Source organism: Camelus ferus, chromosome 25 (assembly GCF_009834535.1).
Source record: "Camelus ferus isolate YT-003-E chromosome 25, BCGSAC_Cfer_1.0, whole genome shotgun sequence".
NCBI classification, from domain to species: Eukaryota; Metazoa; Chordata; class Mammalia; order Artiodactyla; family Camelidae; genus Camelus; species Camelus ferus.
Genome location: NC_045720.1, coordinates 27,605,678 through 27,619,439, shown reverse-complemented (window position 1 = coordinate 27,619,439; position 13,762 = coordinate 27,605,678). Strand labels below are relative to the sequence as shown.

At 37.2% G+C, this 13,762-nt stretch overlaps 1 protein-coding gene across 28 annotated transcripts in view; it reads left to right on the top strand.

Moving 5' to 3' along the window:
- RIMS2 (regulating synaptic membrane exocytosis 2) overlaps nucleotides 1-13,762 on the top strand; it is a 489,839-nt gene that overhangs the window by 457,402 nt on the left and 18,675 nt on the right. The window contains exon 1 of one of the 28 annotated variants that reach the window (XM_006189067.3): nucleotides 5,303-6,149. The exons of the other annotated variants lie outside the window; for them this stretch is intronic. Coding sequence (XP_006189129.1) covers nucleotides 6,008-6,149 — 142 coding nt within the window. The 5' untranslated portion in view covers nucleotides 5,303-6,007. Of the gene's footprint in view, nucleotides 1-5,302; nucleotides 6,150-13,762 lie in introns of those variants that run through there. 28 annotated transcript variants of the gene reach the window in all.

Below are 13,762 nucleotides of genomic sequence, written 5' to 3'. Positions count from 1 at the left end.
GCTAGAGTTTTGGATTCCTGCTGATAGCTAAAGGAAGATTTTCATAGACATGTCATGTAATAAAACAACTACCATGCTGAAAGTTCCTTGTGACAGATAGAAAAACAGTTCTTCCTAACTGCTGATATTAATGGGTTCTCTTAAGCAGTGTCACTTAGCAGTTAAAAGTATGGATTATACCGTCAGAAGGCCTGGATTCATTGGCACTGGACAAATAATACTGTGCATCAAACTTCATGGGCTTAAATCCTGGTTTCATTTCTTAACCTATGTGACCTTGGCAGGAGACCTACCCTCAATGTGCCTCGTCTATAAGATAAAGATATTAATAATAACATCTCTCTCATCAGGCTGTGTTTAGTAAATGAGTTGATGTGCTGGTATGTAAAACTGTTTAGTAAAAGGCCTGGCATCTAGTAAGTGGGATGTAAGTGTTCGCTTATTCACCCTGGAGAGTGAACTCCATGAGAGTAGAGATCTCTGTCTGTTTTTGTTTAATACTGTATTCCTAGTGACTAGAATGCTCCCAGACACTCAACATATTGCATTTATTGAATGAATATGCATCACTCTTCTTGTCTGTGAGAATAATGAGACTGGCTACCTTATGGAGTGTTTGTGAAGATTAAATGAGCCAATGTGTTATGAACAGCATAACAATAGCTGTTATCACCATCATTATTATTTTACATAAAGGGCCATAATTAATATTAGAACTCAAACATTTGTTCTTTCCCTGTATTGTCTAGCAATTCTGCTTCTAAGACTCATGACTTTGACCTCTAGAGTTTTTTCCCTTCGTTCCTCAGCCAAATTTTATCACAATTTTTTAGCCTAATCAATAAACTAGTTTACTTCCATGGACATTTTCTATTATAAGATCAAAGCAAAATATTATAAAAAATATCATTTCAGAAAGTGTGAAAATGCTAATCCTTTCATCTTTCTTTTTTATCTTTTCATACCCTAAACATCTTTGACTTCATCAACCTTTGTGAAAGTTTTGGTTTGACCAGTTGCTGAAGTATAACATCTGCTATTGACCTTTGAAATCTACTGGGTAAACATCAAAAATACTTCTGAAAACTGAAATCACAAAAGCTTACAATTTACTTGTGTCATATTGACATGAGGCTTGGGATGGGAGAAAAGATTGTATATTTTGGATTTCATATTCAAGTCAAGGGTAATTTCCCAAGTCTGTTAAATACTTTTAGCAATTTGAAGTCAGTATAAAAATTCTTGACTATGTGGATTTTATCTCTCAGGACTTAAATGCAAAGATATTTTTATAGCTATATATATATTACATATATATATTTATATAAGGACTCTGAGAGTTGGTTTTGAATAAAACAAACCAAAATAAATCCATAAGTATTTCTATTTATAAAAGTTATTTGCTGTATAGGGGAATGGTCCAAAGTGGCAAAGGTAAATTGGCATCAATTGTGAAGACTGAGATGAATTCTGGTATCACCAAGAGCAAATGTGTATCAAGAAAAAAGAAGGTAGTTTACTCTCCAGCATGGCTCTATAACCTATCCTGAGCAATTCCTGTCTCTTCTAGCAACCAACCATTTCTGGGTTGACTAGAAACACTAAATAGTGACCAGAGTAACAGTAAGAGTCCTTTTTCTATTTCTTGTTAGCATACCCACTTCTGGGCCTTACTGCTTGCTTTTCCCACTGTTTCCCGGGGGACTTACTTCCTCCTGCCTTCCCTTTATTAGTAGTTTGCATTCTCATCATCATCACCAACATCATTTCTAGCACCGCAAAGGGGAAGGCTGCCAAGGCACAACTGTGTTCCCAGTTGAACTAATCCTTGGTCTAGACACTATGTAACTACTTCACATAATAATCTTTTTATGCATTTGCTTAAATGACCTAGCCTCAACTTCAGGAATAAATATCATTTAACGTATTTTAAATTTTTGATGATTTTTTTGGAGAAACTATTACAAAAACTATACATAAATTATATGTAACTTTCTAGCCCTGTTAGAACTGATGAACTGAAATACATATATGGCTGTGTAATATTGATACGTTTTGATTAAAAGGGCAAACATAGATTTAACATTGGTGTATAGTTAGAATAAACATTATGGCTATTTAAATACATTTTTTCAACATTTATTTTATCATGAACCAAATAATGTAGTATACAGTTCATATTATATCTCTCATCTCTGCTTTGTGTATGTTTCATCCATGTCTATGTATATGGTATGAGACACCTGTCATATAGTGTACAGGGCACTGCACCAGAAATCAGAAAATCTGAATTTAACTTTTGCTCTGCCACTTTCTAATTAAGCAAGTCATCTAATATTATTGTCTTTATTAGCTTATCTATAAAGAAGAAATAATGATGACACTCTGAGGATTGATGTAAGAATGAAGTGGCATAATTGGTGTGATGTGCTTTATATTCATCAAATAGAATGCTATATTATATGCAAGCTGTATTAATAAGTCTATATATCTTTTCTTCAAAAATATGATTTTATATTTAATGGTAGAACCTTTTCAAGGCCATAATTTGCTTTTAGAAAGCAATTAATTACATATGTTTGTGACTCACTTTTTCTCTGATTATTTTTGGATGAGCAAGGAAGTTATAGAAACAATTTGAATACTGGATTATAATGATTCTGGAATTACACTTAGCTTTGTATAAGGAAACTATATAGTGGCCCATCATTTGATAACTATATTCAAAGCCTTTTGAATGTACATTCTGGTATGGAGGAAATGACATTTCCAATCTTTTATCAGTAGTTTATTTTTTATATAAATTTTTAAATTCCTTTGGGGTTGGTAATACATTTATCAGAATTGGATAAGGAATAATACATCAACTTTTTTAAAAAAACCACATAAGCCAGAAATATTATTTATATAAGATTTATTATACATAGAAAAATAGTGTAGCATAGGACCCAGAACAGTAGAATTGTAAATTTCCTCAGTAAGTTCAGTATACTCCACAAGTTCTCATTCAAGACTAGAGGTCTCTGGCCGTTACTATAGGTTGTCTCTCTGATATCTGTTCTTACTCTTTTTCCTTGAAGCTTTCTTCCCTGAAATAAGGTGATTTTCTTCTCTAGTACTTCCTATTTCTCTTTGTGCCATTCTGCTATAACTTACCGATATCTCTAAGATCCAAACTATAGGAAAAATTACCAAAAAGCTTCCCAGGACAACTTTGTTCTGCAACTGGAAGACATAAGTGATGCTTATGAAGAAATAGATGCCGCAAGGCTATTCCAGACTAACCTCTTGGTGCATAAAGCCAGGTTATTAACATAGAGACGGCAGGACCCAAGGAACATGGTATGACTACTGATCCAGTTCTTAGATTCTCTGTCCCCATGCAGTCATTAGTAGAAACCCAAGATAATTCCCTTCCAAAGTGGCTTTCGTCATTATGATGTCCCTGGATGCCAAAAAAAACTTTTCTACCGTTGGCCAATTAATTTTTCTAGGATTTTCCTACTTAGTCCTTCTTCCTTGATATTTTCTTTTTGGTCACAACTCAGTGCACACATGTGAACACACACACAACACAGATGCATAGATATTCATGAAACAGTACTGCAATTGATAACAGTAACTACACAGACTACACTTTGATTTTTTATTTCATTTTATTTTTCAGAATGCTGATCAAAACCTAATAAGTTATTTTCATACTCACTAAAGATTTGGGGCCCTCAGTTAAAAAAAATTTAGGTGACTTTCAGTAGTCCTTCCATTTTTCAAAATTTTATGATTCTCTTTATTCTTCTAGTGAAAATTTCATTTAATGAAAAAGTTCCTACTTTCTGAATAAAAACAGTGTTATGAAAAAGTGCCCATGGAGTTCTTGATTTTATCAGTGTTGTATTGAAATGCTGGTATTTTAGGGAGGCAAATAATAAATAGGAAATTGTACTAAGAGAGAGTTGTCGGATTAATGGAAAAGGACAAAAGCCTATCAGAAAAACAGAACCAAGAAACCTGGATGATCCTAAGTCTAAGCAACCAAAAGTTATTATGTAATAGCATTCGTATTTGCACTGGAAGTGTCCTGATTTTTAGAAAGCTTTGAGAGGACTGTTAGTTGAGTGCTTTTTTTTTTTTTTGGTGGGGGGGGGGATACTTTCTCAATTGTGATGTGCTACAGCCAAGTGTTAACATACCTAGAAGGCCCTGTCTGATCTGTCTCCTTCTCTGCTTCTTGTCTCTCTGACCTCCTTTCCTTCCTACTCACTTCACTTCCGCTACCCTGGCCTCTGCTGTTCCACAGACACACCAGGACAGCACATTTGAGGCCCTTTGCCCTGGAGGGCCTCAAACTAACTCTCTTCCTCGCATATCTGAATGGCTTATTTCCTCCACTTCTTCAAACCTCTGTTCAAATATTATCTTGTCAGTGATGCCCATCCTGATAGCCGTTTTTTAATTGCAGTCTGTCCCATACCCCTTAACTTTATTTTTTGACATTTCCATCCCCCTTTTAACACTGTATAATTTACTGATTTATTGTGTCTGTCTCTCCCACTAATAGAATGTAAGCTTCGTGAAAGCAGGAATGTTTATCTGCTTTGATCACTGTGTGTCCTAAGTGTTTACAAAGGTACCTGGCGTACACTAGGAGCTCAATTCATATTAACTGAATGAGTGTATCTCCCAGTACATCAAGCAAAGAACTCGTATACTACTCAGGAAATATTTATCATATGAAAGAACCATTTTAGATTGTATAATTTACATTTTACAAAACACTTCTGAAGTCCTCTCACATAGCCAACAAGCAAGCTGTGACATGGTTAAGACTGCCATCATTGTACCCTACCTTCCCCCGCACTACCCCCCCGCCCCAGGTAGGGAGACTGGGAGGTCAGGTGGCTTGTCTAAGGATATGAAAAGTAGGACAGTCTTCTGACTCCTGCTAAAATGGAATTGCAATTGCTTTATGTTCTGGGATAGAGATTTGCAGTTTGTAGAATGTGACGTTATTTCACATATAAACTGTTTTGTTTCTAGTATGTGTTGCTTCCAAATTTACATTAAAAGAATGTTACCTTTTATTTAGATGCTAAAGCCTGCCTATTGTCATTCTCAACAATAGGTAACAGATTAATTTGGTGAAAGAATGCATTAAAAAGTCCTAAAATTAAAGCCAAATGGATAAACATCAGAGTACTTTTTTTTAGTGTTGGTGCTTTCTCAGGCTCTTGATTTTTTTTTTTAACCTTTTTACCCTATGTTGACTTTTTATCTAACAAAGAAAGAAGGTAAAAGAGAAAGCTTTAATTCTAGGCTCTCGTGGAACCTGTTTAAAAATTTGGGAACCTTTATTTTATGACTTGGAGAAAATTTCAATATTTTCTTTTGATGCTTTAAGGGCGTTAACAAATTTTAAGGGAAACTAAAGAAAGAGAAAGTGACTACCAACAGTTTGCCTGATAATAGAATCCACCTGCGATGCCTAACGTATTGCATCTAATTAATGATCATTCTCTGGTGTTACCCATGCGAGGGGAGGAAGGAGAAACTGCAGGAGCTACTCCCGGGTCAGAGGTGCCCAGAACCTGAGGTGCGCGCTCAGGAGCGGCCAGCCCACCGAGGTGCTGCAGCCGCCGCCGCCTCCCCCTCCGGCAGCTGATTGGCGGGGGCCTCGGCATCAGCGGCATCTCCCCGCGAAGGGAGGGCGGCAAGACCGACTCGCAGCCACAGCCTCTCGGAACCTCGGCTCCCTCCTGGCGAGACCCCGGATTTTCACCGCCAGCAGCCGCGTCCCTGCTCGCCACCGCCTGGATCCCCTCCCCGAAAAAGTGGAAGTCCCGGCCGCCAGGAAAGCCACGTCTGGTCCGGACCGGGTCAGGGAGGCGGGGGCCAGTACCCCCAGAGTCCCGCAGCACCTTCCCGGCCCCCAAAGCGCTGCTGTCGCCGCGCCCCAGCCGCCAAGACGCCTCGTATCTTGTACCGCGGGAAGAGCGGGTCTTCGTCCAAGATGGGCCGCCAGGGCTTGGGGGGCGCCGGCGCCGCGGGGCGCTCCATGCAGCGCTCCCAGAGCCGGAGCAGCCTCTCCGCCTCCTTCGAGGCGCTGGCCGGCTACTTCCCCTGCATGAACTCCCTGGAGGAGGAAGATGGAGGTGAGACTGTCTGTAGTTAGTGTTCTGTGTACATCTCGCATTTCGGAAAGTCGGTGGTTGGAGGGCTGGCAGGGGAGACCGAACTCCAGGTACACTCCGCTCTCGGGGACTGAGCTGGGGCCGAGACCCCCGGAGCGCCAGCTGAACCGAGAAGTTCAGTTGATTGGTTGTTTAAGAAGCTCCACAGGCGCTGGCTCGGGAAACCGCTTTCCTAGAGAAGTTGAATTACCCAGTCCTCGGGATCGGGATGAGGATGCAGACTGGCGGGAAGCAAGGCAGCCCTGTTGGATGCTCTGTGTTCGTTTACTCTCGTCTCGGTGTTAGTATTTGGCTTTGAGGACAGAAATAACCAAGGATGAAAGGGAAAAGCAACAGCAAAACTTTGAAACAGGAGTCTCAGCCTGTGAAAACTTAAGATCCGAATGAGGGGAAGGGCTGACAGTACTAAAGGCTGGTTTGTGCTGTGGACACTTGGAACGTGGTCTGCAGAGCACAGTCCTGTGAATCTGACCGTTGATTGTCCATCTCTGGTGTTTGAGTGATGCCCTTATAATTAAGCTAATAAGAAAAACGCGGAAAGGAACTCCCTTTTAAACTTTTCACAGGTGATTTCAAGTCCTTCATAAGGTTTTAAATAACGCAATATACATTTTCTTCATGAAGAATTTTCCTTTAAGATTCAACAACTAATACTAAAAACATAATTTGTAAATCAAAGTAAGAATTGACTTTTAAATAATAGCACCCCAACATTTGAAGTGATAAACTAGTTGCAAACTGTGTTCCTCTTTGCACGTATATCCAGAGTAGGTTAGTTATCATTATGCTACCTCTGTGGTTATATATATCATGTATGTAATAGGATTTATTTTGCTTTTATTCTGTGACAGTCAATTACCTCCTGCTAGGAAATCTATAGTGAGCCCTGATGTAGGAGAAACGAACTACCTGCTCTGATATCAGGCAGAAATCTTTTTTTTTCCTCCTATTTTTCCGAGCGGAAGGCAGAGAGGTGGAAGCTGGACGATTAATATGTCTGGAAAGTGGTCTTCAAAATCATTTGCTAGTTAGAGGCTATCCAGGTTTTGCCTAACTTACTATTGCAATATCAGTTTGTACTAGATCAACACAGAGTTACTGGTAGGGTACTTCCCCATAGAAATATGGCTTTTAATGTTTATACTAATCCTTTGCTGTTCTTGTTTGTACATTTATGTTTTACTTGTTTTCTATAATTAAATGTTTAACATTTCAGGAAATGTAAGCAAGTCAGGAAGTTAGAATATCAAATTGGGTAAATTAATGATCATAATTGTAGCTAAGATTTTCAGTATTTGTTATTAGCCAAGCACGATTCTAAGAACCTGACAGGCCCACAGCAACCTTATGGGGCAGTGCTTTTATTATTCCCAGATAACACATGAGGAAATTGAGGCAGAGAGAGGTTCGGAAATATGCCCAAGGTCACCCAGATATTAGTAAGTAGAGTTAGTATATGAACCCAGGCAGTCAACAACACAACCAGTACACTCAGTCCAAGCTTCACCTGATTATTATTTGCATATACTTGGCCACAATCACATACATAGTAAGTGGTTAAACTAGAACTCAAACTCAGGTGTGCCTGAAAATGTATATTTAGATAAAACACAATATTATATATTCATCTCTCAATTTTTAATTTTTTTTTTTTTACTTTTTTTTATTGAAGTATAGTTGGTTACAGTGTGTCAATTTCTGGTGTATAGCATAATATCCCAGTCATATAAATAAACACATATATTTGTTTTCATATTCTTTTTCATTAAAGGTTATTATAAGGTATTGAATATAGTTCCCTGTGCTATACAGAAGAAATTTTATTTTTCTTTATTTTAATATATAGTGATTAATATTTACAAATCTTGAACTCCCAAATTTATCCCTTCCCATCCCCTTTCCCCCTAGTAACCATAAGATTGTTTACTATGTCTGCAAATCTGTTTCTGTTTTGTAGATGAGTTCATTAGTGTCTTTTTTTTTTTTTTTTTTTTTTTTTTTTTTTTAGATTCCACATGTAAGTGATATTATATGGTATTTGTCTTTCTCTTTCTGGCTTACTTCACTTAAAATGACGATCTCCAGGTCCATCCATGCTTCTGCAAATGGCATTATTTTATTTTTTATGGCTGAGTAGTAATCCATTGTATAAATATACCACAATTTCTTTATCCAGTAATCTGTCAATGGACATTGAGGTTGCTTCCATGTCTTCGCTATTCTGTATAGTGCTGCTTGAACATTGGGGTGCAAATGTCCTTTTGAATTAGAGTTCCCTCCAGATATATGTCGAGGAGTGGGGTTGCTGGATCATAGGGCAAGTCTACTTTTAGTTTTTTGAGGAATCTCCATACTGTTTTCCATAATGGCTGTACCAAACTACATTCCCACCAACAGTGTAAGAGAGTCTCAATTTTTAATTTTTACACCAAGTCTTCAGTCTTGACTTTGCTTCAGGTAAACTATCATCATTCTTTCTTAGCTTGTAGCTAGACTTATTGGATTTGCAAAATAGCATCCTAAAAGTCTTGAGACAAGAAAAACTTGCATAAATATGAAAGTTTTTCACAATTTGAAGTACACTGATTTAACTTTGACTCATACAGACTAATCCCAAAGGAATTCCTACATCTACACATGGGAAATTGGAACAGGCTTCTGTCCCATAATACAGTTTCTTGAGGTACCAAGACAAAATGTTCCGTAAAGTAGCTAGCATTTTTAAAAAGAAAGACATAGGTCTCTACAAGCAACTAGAGCGGAGGCTTTCCCCATAAACTAGAGGTCCTTCCACTGGGTTATAGTCATTTTACAGCCAAGAGAAGAATCCTAAATTTCTTTTTTGATTTCGCTATACTCCTTCCACCCATGGAAGTCCTGAGATATTTGAGAGTGTTTCAACATACCCTGCAGAGGTATAAAAGTTAGAAATCCACTGGCCTGGAGCAGTGCTGCTCTGCAGTGTTTTTCTCTTCGATACCCACACAAGACACATAAAGTTCATGTGGATAACATACTGTTATAAGCTTACTCAGGAATATGCTATAGTCATAACTGCGAAACCCATTCTAATTTATAAAGAAAAGTAAATCCATCATAACAAATTATTTTCACACTGGTTGAGAACAACTTTTCTAAGAGAGCAGTGGTCTACCAACCAGTATAATTTAACTGAACTAACTGACCGGTTCAGTAAACCAGTCTGATTTTAAAGCGAGTCTCTTTCAGTTTTTTTTTTTTTTTTTTTGTCTTTTCTGAAATAGTGCAATAGCTAAATAATCTTTAATGTACTCTGCCTTCCAGTTCCATATTCTCATTTCATTCTTGTACAGCACATCAAGGCTTTACCATTCTACACAAGAAGTGCCAAGAAGTTTACTAGAGAGACCATCTTCTTTTCACTCATTCATTCAAAAATATTTATTGAGGGTATGAGATGTGTTAGCAGCTGTTAGGTGGATATGCTCCCTACTTTCTTAGAACTCACAGTCTCAGGGAAATAGATATTAATAGGAATAACTGTCATTAAAACTGTGACAAGTCTTAGGAAGGTGAAGTACACAGTGCAATAAAAGATAAGAAAACCTAATTGAGGAGTTAGAGAAGGGTGTCGTGAGAAAGTGAGGGTTAAGCATGGATTCAGGTGTCAAGACAGCTCTCTATTTTTCACTGCCAGTATCAGGGCCTCCCACACACCTTTGAAAGCAATTTGCCCAGAGTCCACAGCTGGTAAGTGATGGAACTAAGATCTTAATCCATAATCTGGCTCTGGAGTTTATAATCCCAACTACTCTGTGTATTGTTTCTCCATTGTTACACTGCATTTTCTTATAATATGCTGTGTTTTGAAAATCAAGTTCAGTAACAATGGTTACCGTTTATTGAGCACCTTCTTGGTATCGTATTTCTTTGATTTCATGATAATTCTTCAAGGAAGTTATTATTTTCATCATTTTATACATGTGAAAGCTGAGTTTTAGAGAAGTTTAACATCTTGGCCACAGATTATAAAGCTCAAAATCCAGAAAGGAATGGTGAATACTCAGTCCTAGCTAATTGATGCCAAATTGAATATCAGCCCAGGGTTGGCAAATTTAGTCTTCTCTTTTCCCTAAGAGAAGCTATAAATGTGAATGTTTACTTAAAGCCTTTAAATTTTTTTTTTCTTTTTTTTAAAATCTACATTTTTTTTTTAAATTGAAGTCCAGTCAGTTACAATGTGTCAATTTCTGGTCTACAGCACAATGTCCCAGTCATGCATATACATACATATATTCATTTTCATATTTTCTCATTGAAGGTTATTACAAGATATGGAACATAGTTCCCTGTGCTATACAGAAGAAACTTTTTAAAAAATCTACTTTTACGTACAGTGGCTAACATTTGTAAATCTCAAACTCCCAAATTTACCCCTTCCCACTCCCTTTCTCCAGTAAAACCATAAGATTGTTTGGTATGTCTGCAAGTCTGTTTCTGTTTCATAGATAGTTCATAGTGTCCTTTTTTCCTTTTTCCTTTTTTTTTAAGATTCCATGTATGAGTAATATCATATGGTATTTTTCTTTCTCTCTCTTGCTTATTTCACTTAGAATGACGATCTATAGGTCCATGCGTGTTGCTGCAAGTGGCATTGTTTTATTCTTTTTTATGGCTGAGTAGTATTCCGTTGCATAAATATACCACAACTTTATCCAGTCATCTGTTGATGGACATTATTTAGGTTGCTTCCATGTCTTGGCTAAGGTGTATAGTGCTGCTATGAACATTGGGGTACATGTTATCTTTTCGAATTAGAGTTCCCTCTGGATATATACCCAGAACTGGGATTGCTGGATCATTTGGTAAGTCTATTTTTGTTTTTTTGAGGCATCTCCATACTGTTTTTCATAATGGCTGTACCAAACTACATTCCCACCAGCAGTGTAGGAGGGGTCCCTTTTCTCCTCACCCTCTCCAGCATTTATCATTCATGGACTTTTGAATAATGGCCACTCTGACTGGTGTGAGGTGATACCTCATTATAGTTTTCATTTGCATTTCTTTGATAGTTAGTGATATTGAGCATTTTTTCATGTGCCTATTGGCCATTTGTATGTCTTCATTGGAGAATTGCTTGCTTAGGTCTTCTGCCCATTTTTTGGATTGAGTTGGGTTTTTTTTGTTACTAAGTTGTATGAGCTGTTTATATATTCTGGAGATTAAGCCTTTGTTAGTTGCATCATTTGCAAATATTTTCTCCCATTCTGTAGGTTGTCATTTTGTTTTGTTAATGATTTCCTTTGCTGTGCAAAAGCTTGTAAGTTTAATTAGGCCCCATTTGTTTATTTTTGCTCTTATTTCTATTTGCCTGGGTAGACTGCCCTGGAAGAACTTTGCTAAGATTTATGTCAGAAATTGTTCTGCCTATGTTTTCTTCTAGGAGATTTATGGTATCTTGTCTTATATTTAATTCTTTAAGCCATTTTGAGTTTATTTTTGTGTATGGTGTGAGGGAGTATTCTAACTTAATTGATTTACATGCTGCTATCCAGTTTTCCCCACACCACTTGCTGAAGAGACTGTCTGTTCTCCATTGTATATTCTTGCTTCCTTTGTGGAAGATTAATTGACCATAGGTCTGTGGATTTACTTCTGGGCTCTCTGTTCTGCTCCATTGATCCATACGTCTGTTTTTATGCTAATACCATGCTGTTGTGATTACTGTAGCTCTGTAGTATTGTCTGAAGTCTGGGAGGTTTATTCCTCCAGCTTCATTCTTTTTCTTCAATATTGCTTTGGCAATTCTGGGTCTTTTGTTTAAATTTTAGGATTGTTTGTTCCAATTTTGTAAAAAAAAAAAAAAAAAATGTCCTGGATAATTTGATAGGGATCTCATTAAATTTGTAGATTGCTTTGGACAGTATGGCCATTTTAACAATATTGATTCTTCCAATCCAAGAGCATGGGCTATCTTTCCATTTCTTTAAATCATCTTTAATTTCCTTAATAACTGTTTTGTAGTTCTCCATGTGTAAGTCTTTCACCTCCTTGGTCAGATTTATTCCTAAGTATTTTATTGTTTTGGATGCAATTTTAAAAGGGGTTGTTTCTTTAGTTTCTTTTCCTGATAATTCATTGTTAGTGTAAAGAAATACAACTGACTTTTTTGTATGTTAATCATGTATCCTGCTACCTTGCTGAATTCTTTTATCAGCTGTAATCGTTTCTGTGAGGTGCTTTTAGGGTTTCCTATATATAGTATCATGTCATCCACTTACAGTGACAATTTTACCTCTTCTTTTCTATTTTGGATCCTTTTATTTCTTTTTCTTGCCTGATTGCTGTGGATTTCTAAGACTGTGTTGAATAGAAGTGGCAAAAATGGGCATCCTTGTCTTATTCCAGATTTTAGTGGGAAGGTTTTCACTTTTTCACCATTGAGTACCATGCTGGCTGTAGGTTTGTCATAAACAGCTTTAATTATATTAAGATATGTTCCCTCTACCCACTTTGGTAAAGAGATTTTATCATAAATCGGTACTGAATTTTATCAAAGCTTTTAAATTTTAAAATGTTAGCACCCAAATGAAAAAATTAAACATTAATTGAACCAAACAAAACATACCTGCTGACCAAATGTGGCCCAAATGTGTGCCACTAGTTGGCAATTTCTGCCAAGAAAATGCTTGCTTCCCAAATGTTTTCAGTTCTCTTTCTTCCTTCACATTCTCATTGTCACCTTAATAGTTTAGGACTGTATTAGTTCACCTTTGAAATCATCCCACTCTCCCAACCTGCTCACTCTACCTTCTTGATCTCCCCATTCCAGAGTAACTTCATTTCCCCTGTATCAGTTTTCTTAAACATCATCTTGAGCTTGACACTACTCTTTCTCCAAAAGCTTAAGTAGATTCCCAGCTCTTACTAAATAAAGCCTTTAGCCTGACATTCAGTGTCTTTTTAACTATCTGGTTCCTACATACAGTTTGGCTCTTCTGCCTTTCAAGCCTCTTTAGGAGCCCAGTGATTCAGTAAAACTAAGCCTTTTTGCTCTTTGTCTCCAAATTCAGTAGCTTCAGGTTCAAAGGTTGGGGCAATGCTGTCTGATCAGCAGAATGTCAGCCATATGCTCATGCCCTAGTTGCCAGGCAGGTTGGAAAAATGGCACCTGACAATTTTAGCTTATATAATTGAAGGATGTGTTATTTCTCATACATTGGAAGAGGGTTCAAATGCTAGTGGGCCAAAAACATTAACAAATATCCACTTAATATAATTACCAGTGGGGGAAAAACCATTAAGCACAGCTTAATTACCTATTTTCAAGTTTTAAGATACTAGTTTGCTATTTGGTAATTGTCTTCTTTACTCAGTAAGCATAAGCAGACAAAGGGAAAAGAAATCTATGGAAGAAACCTAAGGTAAAAAAATACAGCTCTCTTAGTTTTAACTTTTCCTGCCGATTTGGCCACTTGAATACCTGTGGACATTCTTAGTTTGCATATAGAACAGAGTCAGTCTCTCCCTCAGAAAGATAACCTTATAATATCATCCATTTACTCCATGCAGATTGAAATCTAGGATCTCTGAGT